This window comes from Grus americana, chromosome 5, assembly GCF_028858705.1.
Source record: "Grus americana isolate bGruAme1 chromosome 5, bGruAme1.mat, whole genome shotgun sequence".
Classification (NCBI taxonomy): domain Eukaryota; kingdom Metazoa; phylum Chordata; class Aves; order Gruiformes; family Gruidae; genus Grus; species Grus americana.
The window spans coordinates 48,214,874-48,237,671 of NC_072856.1; the positions used below are offsets into that span (position 1 = coordinate 48,214,874).

At 37.4% G+C, this 22,798-nt stretch overlaps 1 protein-coding gene across 1 annotated transcript in view; it reads right to left on the bottom strand.

Moving 5' to 3' along the window:
- Positions 1–9,872: 9,872 nt before the first annotated feature.
- GTF2A1 (general transcription factor IIA subunit 1) overlaps positions 9,873–22,798 on the bottom strand; it is a 29,724-nt gene continuing 16,798 nt past the window's right edge. Inside the window, exons 6-9 of the mRNA XM_054826384.1 lie at positions 22,128–22,261; positions 20,921–21,241; positions 18,669–18,758; positions 9,873–14,494 (exon numbers count right to left, since the gene is read on the bottom strand). Of these exons, the coding sequence (XP_054682359.1) occupies positions 14,387–14,494; positions 18,669–18,758; positions 20,921–21,241; positions 22,128–22,261 (653 nt within the window). The 3' untranslated portion in view covers positions 9,873–14,386. The remainder of the gene's footprint in view (positions 14,495–18,668; positions 18,759–20,920; positions 21,242–22,127; positions 22,262–22,798) is intronic.

Here is a 22,798-nt window from a genome sequence, read left to right on the forward strand (position 1 = left end):
TGAAGGCTAACCACTAGCTCCTCCGTGTTTTAAGAACACCTCTCCATCTCGTAGTGAGATCTGTTATCTGACTTTTGTAACGTCTGCAGTACAACTACATAAAACACACAGTTAGCTTCTGGTTGGCCATAGCTTGTCTGTACGTTAGACACGTACTCTCCACACTGTGCTTAAGGAAATCCAAGCTCAGACACAAGGAACAACTCAGAGTCTTTTGCTCCAGTGAAGCACTAAAACATTCTTCTGCCGTACCTGCTGCTAGATGAGGCCAGAACAAGATCAAACTTGGCTGTGCTCAGCTCATCCATACACCACAAACAAATGAACTGGGGCCTGGCTCTCTACATCTCCTGCAGACATCAGGACTCGAGGTAGGAGCTGCTCTGCACCAGCTTGCTTGTTAACGCTTGTGTGGCCTGAGTGCCTGGTTTTGACAGCAGGATCAGACCTGTTCTTAGCCAACCATAGCGACTAGCTTTGTAGGACTGCTACCAAGATTGCCCTTGATCATTTCACCCATCTATTTGGAAGGCTTACCATGAGAGCGGAGAATATTGCGTGCATCTTTAGCTTCAGGTAGGTATTTTAAAGTTCATTTTGTAATATCTATACTGTTTTTAATGGAATTATAGTCTTTGAGGAACTGTAATTAAACTGAACAGACAATAGTCAGATCTTTTATAATGTGGGTTAGTAGTGTCCAGAAAAACTTAATGGTAGAGCCCTTCAAACTGCTAGCTAGTACAGCTGGATATCGCATGATTGCAAATGCCACGTACATACTCAAATTCAAACTCAGTTTAATTCCATATTCCTGATTATAAATGCAGGTTGCTTCAGTGAGCAGAATCATGGGCCTACATTCACCAACTCTGTGAGATGGTCTCATAAAAAAATTATTCTGTCATTGTTAATGCCATTAAAAATCAACATTATTGCATTATAATTTAGCTGCCTATTCTGTGGAAGGGGCATGCTTCCATTTTTGGCTGATTCTCAGCGAACTTTGAAACCAAAACTGCTGAAAAACATGCAAATAATAATTTATGACCTTCTCTTCTGTGATCTGAACTCACTCAGTGTTAATCAGAAACATAAAGGGAGCTTCTTAAGCATGTAGATCAGCAAAATTTCCTACTCTTTAAACAGTTGCATTTGGAACGCTCTGGCCGTGTCTGAGTGTCCCACACAAAATGCGTTAAATTGAGATGCAACCCCTGCCCCTCAGTTCTATCACCCTTCTGATACCGGAATAATCACTAAAAGGAGAAAAAGTTTCCTGAGTGCCTTTTTTGAGTATCTTGGCAGCAGCGAAGACAATCAAGTTCTAATGGACAAACTGTACATTTATGCTACAGACTTCATGGATACTAGTGTACCAGTGGAAAAGAAAATCCAAGCTTGAATCATATTCTTTTTCACAAAGAAAGGAAAGACTAAATCAACATTTATTCTAAAAGTGCTTTTAAAGGTAACACGGATCACTCATGTCAAACCTCTTTTTACCTTAAACCAAACCAGAATGTTTGTTCCATGGAAACTAGCAGGACATGGGAAAGATGTGGTATGTTGGACTGATCACAGTATGCTCTTGAATTAATACAGCTGTTTGCTGTTACTAATGGATAATGGATATATTTATATGTTAGTGAACTTTCTTATCTCCCATTGTTGCATATATTTTGGTCTATTGAAAGAAATCTGTGATATTGCCTTTATGAACAAAGTTTGATATTTCTGGTTTATGTCTTGCATATTCTTTCTTGTGCTTAACTTGATAAAAAAATATTTAAAAAGCTATTGGAAAGGTCCAGGCAATAGACTTTAAGTAATTTATTTGCCAGACCTTTTCTTGTAAATGGTTGTATCCTATAGATATTCTCTCGCATTTCTGCTCTGACGAATCCCTTTAGCCATTTTTGGTTTTCTGTATACCCTTACATAATACTTGCTATTTTAAATCTATCTCAGCAAAATGTATTATTTCTGGCATTCATATTTTCACTAGAATACTTTAGAAATAATGCAGAGCATTAGAATAAAACGTTTTGTTTGAAATTGTAAGAGGCTCAGCAAGTTTTTCTGAAGGTTTTAAAATATTTTTACTACAAAGTAAGTTAATACTATTTCTCTTGCACTCAACTTTACTGTTCTCCTTGGCTGGCCTACAGACAGAAAGATTGACCACATGACACACTGACAGAGGTTTGGGGTTTTTTCCCACCCCTAGCTGGGAAAGAGATGTCCTAAATGGCCACCTCAGACAGTGCAGCAGGGATGGAAAGGAACACTAGTAGCACTGCTGAGCTCTGGGGTTCCAAAACCATCACTAATTACATTAAAGATAATCAGAAGAATCACCTAACAGCCATGAAGTCCTCCTTAAAAGACTAAATCTGGAATGTGATCTTTTCCATTCTCCTTTCTAAACATAATGTGTATGTGACAGCCACAGTGACTGAGGATTGGACACTTCATGAAAAAACACTTGCATAGGAAGAAGTTTGTGTGGTGGAGAGACTGCAGGAATTCTCAGAATAACTAAATGTATCTGCCCATAAGTAACCTTACAGAAGATCCTGCCCTCCCACTAGGTCTTCCCTCACAGCAAATGTCCCTTGTCCCGTATTTGCCAAAATTTATGCTGCTAAATTTTATGTTCAGTGATTCTCATCAGTGGGGGGGGAAAAGTGATTATCTTTGCTATATGGATCCTTGTATTACCTGGAAAAAAACCCCGCGAGGGACAACTCCCACTGCTGAAAACTGTCAAAGGGCTCAAATATCAGTTACCTCTTGACATACCCTCCCTGTCCCAAAAAACTCAGCTGACTTCAGTATCCATGCACCTTGCCACTGCCTGTAACTGTGTTCTGTCCTATGTGAAGCTTTAGGGTGCAAGGAAAGCTTTTTCTCAGTTGTAGATGCTAACTGGCATCAGCTAGAACAATTACGCTTATAGGCAAGAAGAAAATCCAACTGGCCAACAAGTGACAAGGAATAAATAGTTCTTTCTAGGAGGCCTATGCTCTTCAGTGTGTGCATAAGGGACCTGGAAAAAGGAGTGAACAGTAAGATGACAAAGTTTGCCATAACATTAAGATATTCATAGCAATAAGATAAACAGATGGCTATGAAGAACTGTACGAAGACTTCTTAAGACTGAATGACTGGCAAGAGGAATTCAGTGTACATAAATATAATACACATGGTAAAAAATGACAAACTCACATCTTAAATGATGTGCTCTGTGCTGATAACCCCAATTCAGGAACAAGATCTTAGGGGTACAGTAGGTAAGTCCATGAAAATACCTGCTTATGCTTCCTGCAGCTCAAAAAAGCAAATCAAATTATATTATTGGGAAAGGACCAGAACATAAAAATAGCAATTATTATATCGCTGTATAAATCTGCACCTTGAATAATGTAGCTCTTACCTCTGCAACAGAAAAATGATACAACAGAACTAGAAAAGTTTCAGAGTAGGGTAGCAAGGAGAATGAAAGGCTTGGAGTTACAGCTAAGGAATCACCAAGCGGGACCCCTCGGACTAGAAGGGAGATGACAAAGCTCGATAAAGTCATCAGCAGGCTGGAGTAGCTGAGTTACTGAACTTCTTGCCAAAGGCTGCTGTAGATAATAAAGGTTGCACGGGTTTATGGAGAGACTGAGAATTCACAGAAGAGAAATCTGCGGAAGGATTCTAAAACCACAAAAACTGTGTCTCAGGATGCTTCTGAACTGTGAATACATGGCAGATGGGAGGGAGTACTTGGGGAGTGCATCATACACACCTGCCTATTCTTTTATGCTTTGCTCGCCACACACTGTCAGCAGCTATCACTGTCAGGATTCTGACATGGATGGACTTCTCGTCTGTTCCACGGCAGCCGCTTTTCTTGTGCTTTCAGAAGCAAAGACAGCTTCAGCTGCACCGTCCTTCAGCAGGCCTGACCACAGAGCCCACGTAGATAAAATATCCAGCTGAGTGAAGAACAGCATATCCCCTGTTTGCAGCACTACCTCCACGGATTTGACCCCATGGCTCAAGGCTAGCTGCCTTCTCTCAAAACCCTGCACAGAAATGGGAAGAGCCAACGTTACCACTCTTCAGGGCTTTGTTCGGCTGTGAGATTTCAGATCGGAGAACAGAAAATCCTGTTTCAGGGTGGCAGAGAATGCCATTTTTCTCTCTACATAAATGTCTGTGGTTCTATTCCCATAATTTTGTGGTAATACATACACTATGAAAGATTTCCTTGCTCAGACACTGTAGGAAAAAGCTGTAAAGTTGAGCTGGAGCCTTAGTTAAGAGGACTTGGAACTTTCTCTGAGCAATTTAATTTAAACTGGCTATAGCTGACCTCTGCTAGTCTCCTCTCTCTCCACCTACAGACAGACGTAGGCATCTGTTCTAGATGATGCCATCTGCAACAGGTCACTACAGTCAAAGTACAGCACACCCTGCTATGGTATCCTGGAATCTGAAAATAGCACAAATAATGAAAAGTAAATTTCAAACCACTACCAAAGCATTTTGGTTAATTAACATAAATGAAATGCACTTTCATTTCCTTTCTTGCTGTATAATTTAAATATTAATGCTCACAGCACAGTCTTTGGAAAATCTGTAGCAAAAAAAATCCTTAAAAACTGAAGTTTGATTTGAGCACACTTCCTATGCTTATGTGTTAAAATGAACCAAACCCTCCCTTCCCGGCGGTTTGGCCAGGCTGATGAGTGATAGCAGCATAATCTGTATTGTTTTTCTCACAGATGCCAGGCATCCTCACTCCAAAACCACCAAGTAATCAAATGGTTTCTGGGTTGCAGCTAAAATTGGACGGGGTGAGGCACAAAATTAGCTGCGTATCACGCCTTTCTGTTACACGCTCCCCTCCTCCTCGGTAAGCATTCTGAAAATGTATGACATTGTACTGCACTTGCATGTAGGCTTTGTGGGCTAAGGCACAAGGTGTTGAAGGGCCATCATCACGCCCTGGAACAGAAGATGGTTAAGAGGTCTTAGTGACGCACACCGAGGGATTCTTACAGCATCGTCAACCTAGAATTCACACTGGTTCAATAATACATCTGCATAAAGCTGAAATACTTGTGATCTGTTTAGTCATCTCCGTCTGACCCGACTTATTTTTCTGCGACTAGAAATAATGATGTGAAAGTGAACAAAGGGAAGTGCTATGAGGTCAATACACAGTATGTTTCAGCAGCAGAACCTGTTAGTTCTAATTCCCTATCCCCATCCCACACCTACCCCCCATGCACACACATTGGTATGAATTGTCACAGTACCTCAAATTATCAGGTTCTCAGATTAGACAGGATACCAATCCTGTGGAAATGTGTATTTTTTGTGACTGCCAGTCCTTATTTTCCACCCTGAAAATATTGAGTAACTATTCCAAAACATGGAAAAGTCTCATCAACCATAGCACAGGACTTGGACCTCATTGGGACCATCCTGAACTTACTGCTTCCAAGAACTTACCTGCTCCAGGATGAATATGAATCAACTTGAATCTCACCCTACTTTTTGGGTAGGAGCTTTCTGTGCTGTCCTGATTATATGCAATGCCAAGCCTTATATGTGTGGTCATCTGAAGTCCTATCCTTACTGTTGCACATCTGTGCAATTCAGTTGAAGCTCGCAGAGCTTTGTTAATTGGTTAGAGGAGGAGGAGCACACCCATTTTGGTTCTCAGCTATTCACTACACAGCTGTGATGAGGACAATCTCCTCCAGGTTCTTTGTTTTTCTTCTCTCTTTTAAGGAATGAAATCTATTGTGAACATCAACTTAATTCACAACACTTATCTAAGAGCTCACTAAACAGTCATTACAAAGTGATTGGAATTGTTGGATTGTTACTTGCACATATACTGTGATACTTTTTATAAGACCTACTTTGCTGCCAAGAAGAGCCTCCCTGTTGCAAACACCGAGACTGGTAACTGGCTAGATTGGCAAACCCATGCTCACTGTCTTACAGCTGAACCATTTCAGCTGAAATGACAGCAGCTTTTCTTTAAAAAGTGAAGAAAAATGACAGCACTCCCTGTCTTTTGTGAAGGCAAAGCTGCAGCAAATCAAATCCAAGCCGTAACATGGGTTTTGACAAAAAAACCCCTTCTCACTGCAAATTCTGAGGCGCTGTCTGAATGTCTGTCTGCTCCACGGCTTGTGGCTGGCTGGCATAGGCACGATAGCACTGAAATACCGAACAGCATGAAGGTTGTATTTGTGCTGCACTTACAACACTGGCGTCAGTTTCACTGTAGTGAAAGAATTCCCTAAATCATATGTGGAATACTGCTGCTGCCTAGAGGGAGCTGTGGAAACAACAGATCATTTCTGTTTTAGCCAGCTACAGATTTCCAGTTAAACCCAGCAATGATATGTCAGCATAAAGCAGCAAGAAGTATTTTTTGATAAAAGGCAATTAGGAAGGGTGGCTGGCACACTGGCAGATGCGCCTTCCACAGAAAAGTCCAGGGGAAAAAAAAGAAGTGTTTTTTTATTCCTTACATACACTTCTCTTTCAACAACTGAGTACATTTGCATTCTATCTTTGATAAGTAGTCTGGCTACCTCCTTTTATCTTTATCCTCTGTGCTCTCTCAGTTTCCTCTTTCCAGATTCTCTTTACGTCTACTTTCTCTACTATGGAAGAAACCCCACGCCCTATTTGATGGAAGTACTTTACATTTTCCACCTATTATCTAAAGTTATTTAAGCTACATGGCAACATAGACACAGCAGCCTCAGGGAGAAATTAGAAACCTGTTTAAGGATATGACAACTATTTAGGACAGAAAATGAAAGCCAAGAGATATTCTGAATAAACATTAACAGCAACTTGATCTGCTAAAATTAAGAACTGTTCCACTTTCGCTCTGCCCCCTCCAAAAACCAGCTGAAGTAATATGTGCAGAAGTGTCTGCAATGTGAATATATTTCTTCTTTAGCCAACCTATTTTTAACATCTGTATCGTTGTCATGCTTATCAAGCCATTTTTCAACTCTCTACACATACATGGAATTTTACTAGATGCTGCTTTAATGTTTTAAGATTAAAATTACTTATTAAAACCAGACAAATTCAGTCCACAAAAAATAGTATGTCAGAAATATTCGCAGCACTAATGCTTTGTCCTTGTTAAAAGCTCGAACAAGGCACGATCAGAAGGAAAGAGCTTCCATCCTGCAAAAATTTGACTTTTCTGAAAAACAGGCAACCCAAGACAGAACAAAACCTACAAGCAGAGTTTCCACAGGGTGAATTCTATGATACATCCTTTTTAGAAATGCAGAACACTGGTTTCCCAGGAGACCGTTACCTGTTGAATCCAGACAGCCCACCTGGAGTCAGCCAGTTGTTCCTCTGAGGGGAAAGGTCTGTACGAAATCCTCGGACATTGGTACAGCAGGACACACGAGGAACCCTATCTGCAGGGACCTTGCAGCAGGATTCCTAGGAGAAATAGGAATAAGCCTTTGGGAAAATCAGGAAGCCAGGTGGTGTGGCAGAAAAGACTGCCTGCCTTATTTTGCTAGTCCAAACTGCTTTTTCCATCACCAGCTAGGAAGGGTTTTTCTTTACCTTGGCATTAAATCCTGAAGAGCTCAGGCATTTGTAAAGCAGCATCCCAACTCTCTTGGGATTCAAACGTATCTTCTGTTCCAGACCTCTAGAGGGCTTGTCTGCAGTGCAGTTTTGCTTCGCTTGGTACCTCTAGCAAAGGGAAGGCATTTCTGCTCGACAGAATCACGCGTCCGCATGCAATGCATCTTTTGTGTGACAAGATTTTTTGATTTTTGTAATTTATTTGTATCTTTGTTTTGCATTTGTTATTGAAATACACTTACCCAAATTGAACACTTGCCGTTTTCAATTTCAGTAACTTTTTGTTTACAAATGGTACTAAAAATGAAAACAAAAACTATGAAGTGTAAACCAAATACACGCAGCTACATGGTTTTTAAAATAGTTATCACTACCAGGCATTTTATAGTACCAGTTCACCAATATCCATTTTCAGAGAGGGGTTTTTGACCTACGGACCCAAATGGGCAACTCGGCATCATTTGTAACACAAAGCGCTATTTTCAGTTATTTATTCTCTCTCCACATTACCTCATTATTTCAGATAACCTCTTTCAGGTCAAGCCAGGACATGCACATCTATACTATGTAAAAAGATGTAATTGCACAGGCATTTCACACAAAAATAATTGGGAAAGTCTTCATTCTAAAGAAAAAAAAATTGTCATAAAAACACTTTTCTGAATGTTATATAGCCACACTGAAGGTCAAAAGTAGTTCAACTGCAGTTCATTTGGCTGTACTATACAGGTCATTACATCTGAAAGGATTCGAGTGTTTTGGCATAATCCCATTAGGGGTAAAAAAATAAGTTTGAAAAGCGAGTGACAGAGTCTGCTTTGAAAATAAGTGGCAAGACCTTCAGTCTTCAACACAGTATTTTACAAACGGATCTCCAGGTTAAAAAACGAAACAAAACACGAAGTCCAAAGCTGATACGGTTTAAGACAAGTTGTAAGGAATGATGAGCAGTTGAAACTAAATGGGCACATACTGAAAGCTATGCTAATAGCACGAGATTCCTATCCTCTCACACCTCTACAATTAAAATAATAAAGCCATAAAGAAATCATACTGATAGGAAAAAATCAGGTATTTTAAAATATACTTGGTTTTACACCAAAAATATCCTTAAAATACTGTGCTCATGCACAGCTGGGAGACCACAATTAACATTCACAATTACAATGTTCTCACCTTTCCTAACAGGGATGAAATCCAGGGCTTTTGTTTTGTGTTTTAACTTGAGTTTGCTACTAATTTGTCACCATGTTGCTTTCCCTCCTCTTTTTAGGGTCCTTTTGAAAATATTTTGGCCAGAACAACAGGCCATTTTTCCAAGTTGTTTTTTTCTTACACAGCATGCAAACTCAGACAGTAATGATCTTTTTTTGGTAAAACATCATAATTTCCGATACTTGTTTATGCAGAATCATCTCCACATCCTTTTCAAGATGACAAGTAAGGCAAATTTTATAGGAAAAGCAGTAGTTTGTTGTTTTTTCTTTAGACTTGGCCAAGTGTTGAGGGCTGGGGGAAAGGAAAATATTAGGGGGAAAAATATCCTTGAGTATTAGAAAAAACCAAACCACCCACTCCTTATGATTCTTGCTTTGCTATACCTTTATACCACTATAGCTAAAAGATTACTTCAAAATCACCGCATTCCACAATACAACCCCCCATACAGGCACTATAGCCTATAGATTACATTCCTTCTAATTACATTCAGAATTTCAAGTTCAAAATTTAGGTTTAAAAATAAAGCACAAGCCATGCCTCAAGATACTGCTTTTAGCCAGGAACTAAGATGTCACCTGCTTACCATGGAATGCAGTTCTGTCAAATCATTTTCACTGGTGAAAGAGAAACCTTTATGATCAGCCAGCTCTCACCCAAGAAGTCTGTATTTTACTTCTCGATATTGTCTTGCATTTCCATTTACAGGACTAACATCCAGATGGCACTCCAAATTATTCAACCAATTTTGTCTCAAGTTACCACAGGGAGAAAATTCTTAAATAAATACGGAAGTCTGGCCTCAAGATTAAAATGTGAATTTTTTTATAACATTGTGATGATGTTAAATGGAAAGTCTACAAGGCAAACTCCACAAGTAGGTGACAGTGAAGTTACCTGTGTGTGATGAAAATAAATTCAGAATCTCCAGCGTTATTACATAATAGTCATTAAGCCTTGTATATTAAACAAATGCACATGCAAAATAGTAAATGAAATGGCAAACATTTTTAAATAACATCTTTAATTAAAGTTTTTGCAAAGGCAAAATATTAAACTTAAAATAGGTCTTAGTACATCAAAATACTAAGTTCTCTAATTGTATTCCAAGCATGGCCTTTGAAACATATTATCCTGTATATCACAGAGGAGCAACCTTGATCTGCAATTGTACAGAATGAATTTTACAAACATAATAAATATATTTACCCCCTTACACATAACAGTATATGTACAACAGCAGTTGACAATAGTAGCTCAGAACAGCAAAAAAGGATATTCCCCCACTCCGTAATCTATTGGTACCCTATGCACTCTGGAACATGTCTCATCGGATGGCTGTACATATAGCTAACCCAAGGTAGTTCTTCCTGTTAAAAAAAGCTCCTTTTGTTCCACAATGTCTAATCCACCAAACAGTAACTAAAAGACACACTGCATGAACTGCCTGAAAAAAGTAGACAACAGGGAACCCAACGGACTGGTTTTTACACATTTCCCAGCCAATCACAGCAATGGGAAAACAAGACTTTAAATGCCAGACACCAACACATAATAATGTGCAAGTTTCTTCTTCTTGTATAGTCACTAATCTCAAGTCTGAAAAGAACTCTAATTTCAGTTGGGGGTGCGTGGGTGGGGTGGCACACAATAAACTCCACGATGCTGTGTAAGGCAGCCCAGTATCAACCCAGTGTGCCTTATCCTAAAACCACTGTTCGCTTCCTGGACATCTTATTGCATTCTACTAGGAAGCTTTTGCTTTGGGGGAAACTTTGGGGGGCTTTATTGTTTTAAAGGAGTTTTCACAAATTGAAGAGACTGAATCAAAATGAACTTTAGTTAACGAGGTCTCTAACTCCTTCATTGGAATTAAGAAATTTTAGTCTGGTAGTGTTATGTGGTGACATAATTACTGTCAAGTGGTGGAATTATTTTCACAGACTCAATGAAGTTTACTTTAACACTCCTAATTGTGCAGCAGAAATAGAAAAAACATTTATTAAAAAAATCTGTTACATGACACAACATGTTCTTGGCTCTTTTCTAGAAACTGTGCTTCAGAATCACTTATCATATTCTTGGAAATAAACTCTGTCCACAATTACCACTTTAAATCATGTTTAGAAAACTGAATGATGTTCAAATGCAACTTGTGAGTACAGTACAGGAACAAGGAGTATGAAGCCTCAAAGAAATCTGGTTGCTAACCAGCAACTGAGGGGGAATAAAAACATATTTTATTTAAATAGTCCAATATAAAGTTCCTTATGTGACTAAATTCTCTATTATCTCCTTAACAGAAAACATATTTCAATTTGTTTTCAACTTAGATGTTTTAAAATGATTGCACACACTTAAAACCCAACAGAATTAGAGCAAAAAAGTTGCTTTTCTGATGGAAGCACTGCAGGAAATTTACTCTCAGGAATCAAAAAGAAGTATTGTCATACTGGCAAAACAGGTACTCTGCAAACTGAAAAGGCACAAGACTCCCAATTTTGCCCAGTTGCTCTACAAGTTTCCATCAGCCATCGTGGTTATAATTATGAAGTTCTCTTTCCCCATTTTTCCATCATAAAAAGGTGCTCCATTATCTGTGCAAATTTTAACATAAGCCCTCTTGAAATCGTTAATTGTTTCCATAATACTGAACTATTTAAATGGGGAAAAAAAACTCCCAACCAAAAAAACTATTTCCAAGGGGAAAAAAAAATAATTTATGAACTATGAACATGGGAATCCCTTGCCCTCTGAAAGGAATGGTTTCTTTGGAACCTAATGAAATGGTCTGTTCAGTTACATTGTTAAAACCATGATTAAAAATTCAAGTACAATAATAAAATTAAGCAAACTACATTCTTACAGCAAGCTGCTACAATAAAATGAAATTAAAACATGCTTTTTGATTTAAAAAAAAGGAACACTTGATGTAGCAATAAGAGCACAGTTTGGTATGTTCATGTTTGACTGGCTTTCCGAAAACTTCACAGGTATTTGTATTTGAAGACAAAACTTCTTATCTGAAAAGCATACCATACAATTAGCTTGCTAGAGACTGTGCAAGTTCAGAAAGCTACTAACATCCTTCAGAACAAGCTAAGCTTAAGTTACCTTTAAAGTTCTGCTATCCCTTAAAAAATAAATAAAAAGGCTATGCAGCTTCTAGTATATGTATGTGGATGAAAAAAAAAAAATCACTAAGATGTATGGAAACAAAGTGTTGTACAAGTAATCTGGGTTCCAGTAGTATAAACAGGAATCTATAGCTAAAGGGATTTTTTTTTTTCCTTTTATTGGTTTGGTTGTGCAGCGTTAAGGGAATTTTGCTGAAGTCCACTACTTAAGACTTACTGGAAACAGATATGGAAAGGTGAGGGAAGGAATTAGTTGGTACGTTATTGATTTCATTGCAGTTGTACACAGAAGTGTCAACAGTGGTAAAAAAATAAAAATATCTGCTTTGTTCAGAAGAAAGCAAACACCGATCAGTTTGAGATACCTTGAAGCCCCAAGCCAAAAAATGTCTAAATTGTCTAAATCACAATTCCATTACTTAAGAATGAATTAGAAGAAACATCAATTAACTTTTCATAAAGCTTATGTATGTAGATGGCTAACAACCACATGGCTCTAGACATAGCCGACAGGCAGTTTTAGTCTGTGTCAGTGAGAGCAAAGGTGTACAAAATCACAGCAAAAAAAATCCTCTTTACAATGTGTTTTGAGTTTTCTATGTATTGAGACTATGAATGCACTTGGAGGCGAGCAAATCAGAGAGAATGAAAATTAGAGCAGTCGTTACACACTGCTGAAATACACTTGTGACTTTGTTAAATGATGTTTAAGAAGTTTCATTCTCAAGCAAAAAAAGGTCAGAAATCATTGTTCAAATGTCTGCTCCTGAAAGTCTTCCCCAATTTAGTTAAAATTATCCTTGCTGTGTCCTTTATTCATCATCTTTCCAAGCACCCAATGAAACATAAAATATTTTTTGAAATGGTGAGCCACACGAACACTCCTTCCTCAACAGTTTCTGAAGTATAATGCCCATTCCCTCTCCTCATTCAAAAGTAACTGCATTTCCAAAAGCAGGGTTTGCAAGAATAACTTATGCACAAAGAAAAGGTGTTCACTTCTCAGGAGAGGAAGGGAAGAAGGGGGGAACAACCTTGTTGCTTTTCATTAGAAAAAACAAAAAAACAAAAAACAAAAAACCCCAACCCAAAACAAAAAAAAACCCACCACAAAACCACACCTCTGGAAAAGGCAAGTGAAAAAGTGACTACACAAGTTTAGTGCATCCGACTGCTTGATCTTCTGTTACCAAGACAGTCTAAAGATACTCTAACAAAATCCATGTTCTCAAAGCTGTGCAGCTCTCTTCATGAAATTACATGCCACCTGGAAACTTTAGAGAGATTAACTGCTGCAGGTAACTTATGGCTATACTTTTTAGTAAAGTGGATCTTTAATTAACAGAGTTGCAGCCAGGATGTTAGAATTTTTATATGATTTCCTATATTAAAAATTTAGTCAGTCTTGTCATCTGTTGAATTATTTCTGGATGTCTGGACTACATATGTAGTAATCAGGTGAAGGAATGCATCTATTATGCCTTTACCTACACATTTGATTCAAAAGGTCTCCAAAGCCTTTTTAAAAAAAAATCAATGGAAACTATTATCCATTTCAGTTCAGTGATGCTGAACCACCACCAAACAGCAAGAATACAATTAACAAGTTAAGCTATCTGACTTTCGTAGGGGGGAGCTACAGTATTTGCTTAGTATTTAAAAAATACAGCCCTAAATAAAAGGTATCACGTACATGAAATTAAAATAATTTCGAAATATAAATGATCATTTTACCATTTTGTAACTGCTAGGAACAACAACCTGCTTATGGGGAACTGAACTGAAAACAACAAACAGATATAATAATTAATGAGCATATCAGAATTAAAAATATTTTCCTTATACAAGTTATTTAAAATTTAACACCTTAATTCTTACCCTTCTGTACAAAGCTTGCACGCAGTTTAAGTAACATTCTGACCATCCTCACTACCAAAAGGAAGTGTTCAAAGCAAAGATTTGTACACACAATAAGCATTTTCAGATTAATAATCTATCAAAGGGAAGAGTTCCTTCAATCAGTGGAAGAAGTATTTTAAAATCTTAAATCAAGGGAAGAAGAGGGAGGGGGAAGGACAAAGCCTTACATGCTAAATACCAGCTGTAGGTACCTGTATGTAGAATTGATAATTAAGGTATTCCTAACACACAAAACCAGCTCCCAGACAATGCTATAGCTGCTACAGTCCATGGCTTGCTCATCTGAAGTAGTGTCTTTGTTGCCACATTTTTACCTTTGTTCCAATACTTTTGTTTATTGTTTATTTCTGATGTGCAGATACACATTTTGATTGGAGTATACGTCCAAGTCTCAGCCTTTCCTGCTTTTGATTTTTTTTTCCTTTTACAGGGAGTTTTATTGTTTTGTTTTGTCTTTTAAAACTTCACCATTCTGCGTCCCCAATGGCTTTGGAAAATACATAATCTCTTCCATTAAGATTCATGATGCCATCTTTGAGATGAAATTTCCATTTGTTTTTACTTCTGTGAATCTAAAAACAGGGAAAAAAGCTTTAACTATTACTTTGCATCAGAAATAGGTAATAATGTGTAAGTAAATTATAAGGGCAAGCAAAAAGAATAACTATTAGACATACATTACTAAATTACTACAAATATCTTGAAAATCAATTCTGCATTTAGCTATGAAAAACAAAAACTAATTAGGCATACAGCAGTATTTTCTGTTTCCATTTTTTAAACCAGGGACAGCAACTGTCATAAAACCATGCAAGCACAGACGCATTCCAAAATCCAAAGCATACAGCATATTTTTAGAGGTGGTTGGAAAGGAAGAAGAGGAGAGATATATCCTATATCCACCTGTGATGCTTTAATTTGATCATCTTTGATTACGACAGCCACAAAACTCCACTTGAAAGCCAGAAATCCCCATTTCAACCACTGTAACAGAAAGACTAACATTTTATACCAGGCCTGAAAGGGTCAAACACTAAGTTTTATTATGTGCACCTCTTGTCTAAACCCCATTCTCACAAAAAATAGTTTATGTTATGTATAGATGGATAGCAGGCCTAGTCAACTTTCTACTTCTAATATTAGACTTTAACTCTGGGTTTCTGAAAGTGAAGTTTTAGTTAAAAGGCAAGTGGATTATTTACAAGGTTTTCAGTCTGAAAATCTCTATGATACAAAATGCACAAGCTGATACAGAATATATGTACTAGTCTTCTATAATTTCTCCACAACAGTGAGTCATTGTATATGATTTACATTCCAATTCTCACCGTAAAGTATCAAGTGAGAAGAGTAACACCTCCAGTACTGGGGATGATGGCACGAAGCTTCAACCTACAGCCTTCCCAGTTAAAACACTGACCCTTTTAATGCTTTCTTTAAAAGGAATTTGTAAGATTAAGCTGAAGAATAAAACAACAGTTTTATTCATACTGTCTTTAAAAAAATATTCCATATAGAAGTAACTCTTCTTTCTTCATGCCCATTCCCAAATACTACCTGACTACAGGAAGCAGGTTGAGCAATAAGGTGAAGATCAGAGAAGGACAAGAAATAGTCGTAGTATCGCAAGTCTTCAATTATCTTATACCTACTGTGTAAACATCAATGTGCAGCACTGAGGCTGTTTCAGATACTATACAGTCAAGTCCTACTTCATGAAGAAGCTAAGTCAGGAACTCACAAAGCACACAATCCTTTTCTTGGTTCCAGACAGCGTGCAGGTCTTGAGTTAGAAAATACCACCACAACTAACAGCAACTATGCAAGATAAACATTTTCCCAGGAGTAATAAGTTGTCAGTAAATCCACTAGAAGAGTGTTTAACTAAATTTATGTTCTTATGTTTAAAACTCAAGGAAACTAAATAAAAGTCAGTCTAAAGGTAGAAGAGTACATTTTGCAAAAAAATAAAAAAACAAAACCAAGTCAAACAAACAACAAAAACCCCCACCACATACTGTAAGTACAGAGCAGATAAATACCTGCCAGCTATCAAAAAGGGCATCAGAAAAAGCAAAAGACCACCAGTACAATTAAGCAGTAGGACAACAAGACATTCAAAGAAAGCAAAGATCTTTCAGAAAGTTGAAATGCTGTCCGAAAGAGAAAAAGATTACGATAAACTTTTGCAGATAAAACATAAAAATTTAATTAAGTGATCTAAAAAAAGTTAAGAAAATTTTACAAAAGGCATAAAACCAAGGAAACCCCATTGCAATTTTTCAATTTCCATCAAGGACAGGAAGTCTCATCACCTACTATTAGTGCTGTAAAAAAAAACAGTACAGGAGCACCAGAACAGATATGACCATAGCACTCAATCAATTATTAGTGCTATTGTTTGGTCTGTGCTCACTTCAAGCTAAGAAGTCAGTGGTAACAGTAAATAAATAAACAAGGAAAGGCCTGTCTTATATACTCTACTTGCCCTTCCAAATGGCATTCAACAAAAATCCCTCATGAGAAGCATTTGAGCTGCCATGAGGTAAGAAGGAAGGTCCTCAGATGAATAACTGAATAAAGATGTGAAAACAAGGGGAAGAACACTGTTTTTACAGTGAAATGAGATCATTCCAGAAGAGATTTGTGCTGGCTGGAGTCTGCATCATTTAAGAATTCACTAATCATCTGGAAACATCACTGATGATACAAACGAACAGTTACTGAAGAGCTGCAGAATGAGGTAACTGCCCTAACTCATTGTGTAATAAAACAATGGTGGCATTCAATGTATGTGAAGGTAATAAGGATGAAAAAACAATTCCAACTCACATGGATAGAAAAAATGATGGGTTTGAGTTGACAATTACAAGTCAGGAATGAGATCTCAGTATTCTAAGACTTTCTCATGAGAACATCAGCTCTGTGTTCAGTGGGGTCAAAAGCATACATGAACTATTGCACGACATTGCTGCATCACTGAATAAATTGAAGGTTCACCTGTGTTATGAATAGCTCTGATCCTCCTTCAACCTTATCTACCTGTATTAAATAAGATACAGAAGAATAAAACAGATCTGGAGAATGAAAGTAAGACTAATCAAATATGTGGACAGCTGTACAAATAATAACCAAGCAAAGTGTAGCTCTGGTTTCAAAGAGATGACTGAGGAAGGTTATGGTGGTCTGCGGTATCATAAAAGGCACCCAGAAAGCAAAAACAAAACACTCTTCCAAATAAAGAACTAGGAGGTATGATATGAAGCTAATGGGTTAAGAACTAGGTAATTTTCCACACGACATAATTCATTGATGAAACTTCTTGTCATAAGACAAAGTTCACAAGGACTCAAAAATTAATCGAATTAATTTCTAACATATGAAGGAAAAAATCCTCTGCTGGCCATTTGATACAAAGCCACTATCCCTCCCTCAAGACAGCTGCAGAAGGATTTTAAAATGCTCTACATGAGCATCACTACCTGTTTGCCCTTGTCTCATTGTTCCAGAGGCACCCATCATCAGCTGATGCAGGACGCTGCACAAGAGTGAACTCTGAGCAAGAGGGAACTCACAACTGAGCTGATGCTGTGTATTTTATAGAGGCAAACTGAACAATGATTGTTTGATAAGTGATGAAGCCCTTTCAGAGCATGAGGCAGTAGAGGTTAACGATGGACACTGCTCCCTACTGAGTTCACATTCTTAACTTTGAAGAGGGTGAGGATTTCAGAGTAGTTCCTGTTGCTCGGCTTTAGCAGCTCCTAACAAGCTTTTCTGACTGCTATTCGGAGGTCCCTCACTATCCTCACAAGCTGTCTTGGAACTAAGTTTTGGATTACAGTCTGGAGGAGACAGATGGCTGGGATGTAGATACCAATACCACTTTCCTCTATCTTAAATTCTCTGTTGAATCTGATGACAAGTTTAAGCAGAGTCTGGGCATAATGGAAGATTTTCTAACCAAGACATTCTTCGCAATGTAGCAGATTTTATGCAACAAGCTTACAAGCTTTCTTCTGCTTTAAAAAGGATTCTTATTCATTGTAGTCCAATTAATATAACATAGGAAAGGAAGAAAATCCACATTGAATAATCTTTCTGCATACTACCCCAGTAAAAAGATGTCTGATATCCTCTAGATACATTTAAAACAATTTCAGACATGGATGAATCCTTGCATATTCCAGTGCAAATATGCAAGAAGAATTTAGTCACTATAGAGGAGGCAAGACAGTTCAGCAGAATTTAAAGCTAAATAAGCAAAAACATTCCACATTGCCATTTCAGTGAAGAATACATAGCACAGAAAGAACCTTCGCCTCTGATAACTATTCTATCATCAAGAAGAAATATTTTTAGCAATCAAGGAACAGTTTTCCACAAGTCTAAATCGTAATGACTGCTTCTTCCATTCATGGCCACAGCAAACGTACAAACTTAGTTACAATAGTTCACTTCTGAGCCCAGAGGACTGACCTTTTGTTAAATGTCACAGAAAGATATGGTAAAGAAACAGAAAATGCAGCCAATTTTTTCTAAGCTTTACTCATTACTAAGTACAAACACGTCACACAAATCTGTTTTTAAAACAAACACTAGCTAATTGTATATTACCATTCACATTATAATCTTTACAGGTCTACCTGTACTTAACAGTCACAAAGATATTACTTAAAAATTACGACTTGATAGGAAGAAGAACAGAGAAAGTACAATTATCAGATTCTGTTCTGTAGAGATTACCTTATCATACTGGCACACAACAACATTTTCCGTATCAAACAGTTCTTGTCCTTCCTCATCACTCACATCATCTTCACTGTTAAGAGGCTCCTGAAACACATGCAAAAAGTCAAGCTGCTAAGATCAGAGCTGTTACTTTGATTATTCACATGAGACTACAGTCTAGTCTATGAACTACAGGACCTAAAATGCATTTGAGGTGGGGAATATTAGGCTTTCCAGCAGAGGGCTGATGTACATACATGCTTCCTTCCTGCCCTCCATCCTGAGGAGATGTCCTTACCAACTTTAGTCTGGAACTTCAGTGTCCAGGCCAGATTCTGGGCACTGCAGCCTTTTGTCACTACAACCATTCTTGCTCCTTTACTGTAAATTTTCTGGTACTTGGATTTGTCTTTACCAAAATTTGTCATTATGCAGATTTGAATTTTTCTAAAGCATCTAAGCAGCGGAAAGGCAGCATTAGTTACATCACTCCCTATGTGCCATTAAAAATAGAAACTCCATGACTTACATTTGATGTACAACAAACAGACCTCAATACATGCAGAAAGTTTTTACAGGAGGGGAAAAAGATGATGATTTACGATGACCTTGCATAGATACATACAAAGTAACTTCTCCAGACCTTCTAGAATGTATTTTCATGTCCCTTAAAAATTACTTTCATTTTTTTCTTCTTTCTGCTAACACTGTTCCAGCATAAATTTAGTGGGTTTTTTTTCATCTCATGTAAATAATAAACATTTCAAAAGCTAAAACAACTTCTAATAAATGCAAAACAACTCTTCTGAAACCTTCTGTATAATCCTCATCTTCCCACCTACTCGCAAATATAAAAGCTAAACGGGGGAGATGCTAGTGAGAGAAGAAAAAGAGGGACTAGAGGTTCTAATTCATTCCAAAGTCATGCTGTACTTAAGTGACTTTAAAAGCTTTAAGGAACTGGTCCACTCATTAAGTAACTGCTTATGAACAAAGGTAGCAAAAATAACAGCAAAAATAACTCTGGCATGCTGACCATAAAGTCCTGGCATATAAAAGAATTTCCACAAGAATGCTAGCATTAACACACTATTAAAGAACTTAATATTTAAGCATGATGACCTATACTTAATAAGGCAACTATTAAAACAAACTGACATCAATGCTGATCAATACAATGGTAAAGTGATGTGAACTCACCCTGTAAGATGTAATAGAAAAATACTGTTAGACACCCCTGTAGATGTACTACAGAAAAACTGATTTAACTCCTTGATAAAAATTAGAAGTTTTACCTGCATATGCTGCATGGAAAATACAGACTGTGAAATGCTACATATGCTCCTCATATTGGCATTTTAAATGGAATCTTAAAATAATTGGAAAGGCTGCAGAGAACTGTGGAAGTGTTCTAACAGTTCAAAATGCATTTTAGGGACAGATTTCAGGAGTACCAACTTTCCTGTCACAGGCTGAAATAACAGTACTGTTAGCTTACTAGTATCCCTCCCTTCCCCTCCCCCCCACTTTTTTTAAAATTTCTTATTCTTGTGGGGCTTGTTGGTGCAACACACCAAAACTTATCAAGAACCGCTGGCTGAAGTCCAAAATCAAGCAAATTCAAATTCTAAATTAAGCACATATTGTTAAGAATACGACAGGTTACGAAAAATATTCATTTCTGCTCCTATCTGCTGATTTCATTAAATCAAGGTCAAATGTGTTTCTAGAAGGTGCTTTATAACCAAATTTGAGTTCTCAGGCTTGTTCTGGTGTAACAGAAAGCAACGGAATACCCAGTGAGATACAGGTCAGACCACATCTATTGGTTCCCTCAGTGAACTAATTATATGCTCTCCTTTTTGTCAATCTTCCTAACACCTTGTTTTTGTACGCACTCAGTCCCAAGTGGAGTTGACTATTTCTGTTTGCTTATGAGGGTTTCATAATTTCATGGCTGACCTCTCCAAAACATCAGAAATATTACTGCTGAAGTTTTTAAAAGGGCATTCATGACAATTAACTGTTTTTGCTGTGTCCCTCTCCTTCTCCAGCTGCATTTCAAGGTGCTTTGCTAATACACACAGTTTCCGCAACTTCAATATGGGAAATAAAGAACTTGAAGAACAAGGATAAAGTATTCTCAAAATTATTGGAATATAGTATATTTGAAGTATACAGTTTTCTTTCAAATATTGCAAAAAAAAAAACCAAACCAACAAAAAACCCCACAAGCATACTCCAGTCTGAAACACTGTTAAGTTTACCTCTTCAACTTGGCCATCTTCACCCCCATCTTTTTCTTTATCTTCCTCTTCATCATCATCATAGTCTTCTTCCTCATCTTCTTCTTCTTCAGATGATGTGTCCCCTGCTCCATCAACTTGAAGAACAAGTGGTGCTTGTGGTTGCGCCTGTTGTTGTTGTGGTTGCTGCTGACCAGCTGCAGGAATCTGTGCTTGAGCTGGTGTAGGGGCAGCCACTGTTGTAGGTATGACTTGTGTTTTATTTCCTGTAAACAGGATCTGCTGAGGCTGAATAATCACTCCTGTCTGCTGGGGAATCCCTCCAGGGATAGGAGCCAAAACCTGATGGAATACCATTGCAAGTACTGTGGCTGCTAACATAACAGACTACCACATCACTTACTTCACAGAAAACAATTAAAGCATATCAATCTGACTTGCACTAATTAGAGAAACAAGAGTTACAAATATTCCACCTATATCAGATACATAATTTAATCTTCAGTAACATACCTTCTTTCCCTACTCAGTGTTCATTTTCTGCATTTCGCATCGTTAAATCTAAGAAAACCTACTGTCTTTCCATTCTAAAATGCTAACTCTACCGCCACGCCTGAGTTCCAAGCACAGCAGAGGAATGTTTAAACTCAAGTAAAAGACTATTTTTAAACTTTCTATATAAAATATTTAACTTTAAACTCTCTACAAATTGTTATTCATACTTAAACTGCAGGACTCTGACACAATGCTCAAGCAATGCTTACAGAGTCTGGACACACAGCTGACCTTGTAGCTGAACAAAAATCCTTGTAAAACATACTGTATTCACTACTAAAATAACTAAGGGGTGTGTGTATGTGTTTGCTTTTAGGTATTTTCTTCGATATGCTATGTAACATAGAAAAATTTTAACTAATAAACACATTTTTAAAAGTATGTAGACTAGGATTATGCACATAACTTAATTGTCTTTGGGGGCGCACAAAAGAAATTTTAAACTGCAGCCAGTCATAATTTGGCAAGAATAAAAGTGACATTGAAAATGACATTTCAAAATTGTTCATTTTTTTAAAAATACATTTCTTAACACAATTATGTCTTCTTTTTTTAAATATACCATTTCTGACTTTGTGTTCTATTTCAATTTGCTCACAAAAATGCAAGCCTCTTTAGTAATTACCATAATGTTTTTTCTTTCAAGTGTACCTATTCAAAAATTTTTCTTTACCTGCTGTATAACAGGTGCTTGTACTCCACCAGGCTGCATTTGCGGTATGACCTGCTGCTGTAGAACAACTTGCTGCTGTGGCTGAATGATATACTGAGCTCCATTTGCAGTTCTAACTACTTGGAGGATCTGGCCTGTTACAAAATAAATATCAAATTAATCAAATGTAGAAATTCACTTCAAAAATTATCTTGGTTTAGAAGCTTGTTTCCTGGAAGAACATCAATGACAATTAACAGAGAGATACTATGCTATAGCAGCTGTGTCAGAAACAAAAAACTAATAGGGTTGTTTACCATCTAAATATGGTCATGACTTATGCAATGCAAAAAGAAAAAAAATTTACATATGCAAGCCAAAATATAATCCTTTAACACAGCACAGTATTTTAAATATTAGCTCCCACTTATGAACGTACCTCATGTTTCAAAAGACAGATTTTACAGAAAGACAAAAGAACACCTACCAAAATAGGAATACAGGTATTCACACCATAAAAATTCTACCCACTGCTAACACTGTGGTATTTCCAGGGTCCTGTCAGATGACAGATGTCCTTTCCTTAGATTCTTTTTCCCTCCATTTACCACATTACAAGAAACACCTCTATGTGTAACTTTATTTTTTTTTATATTAACGTGCAGTTCCCTTTTTGAAAAAATCTATCCTTA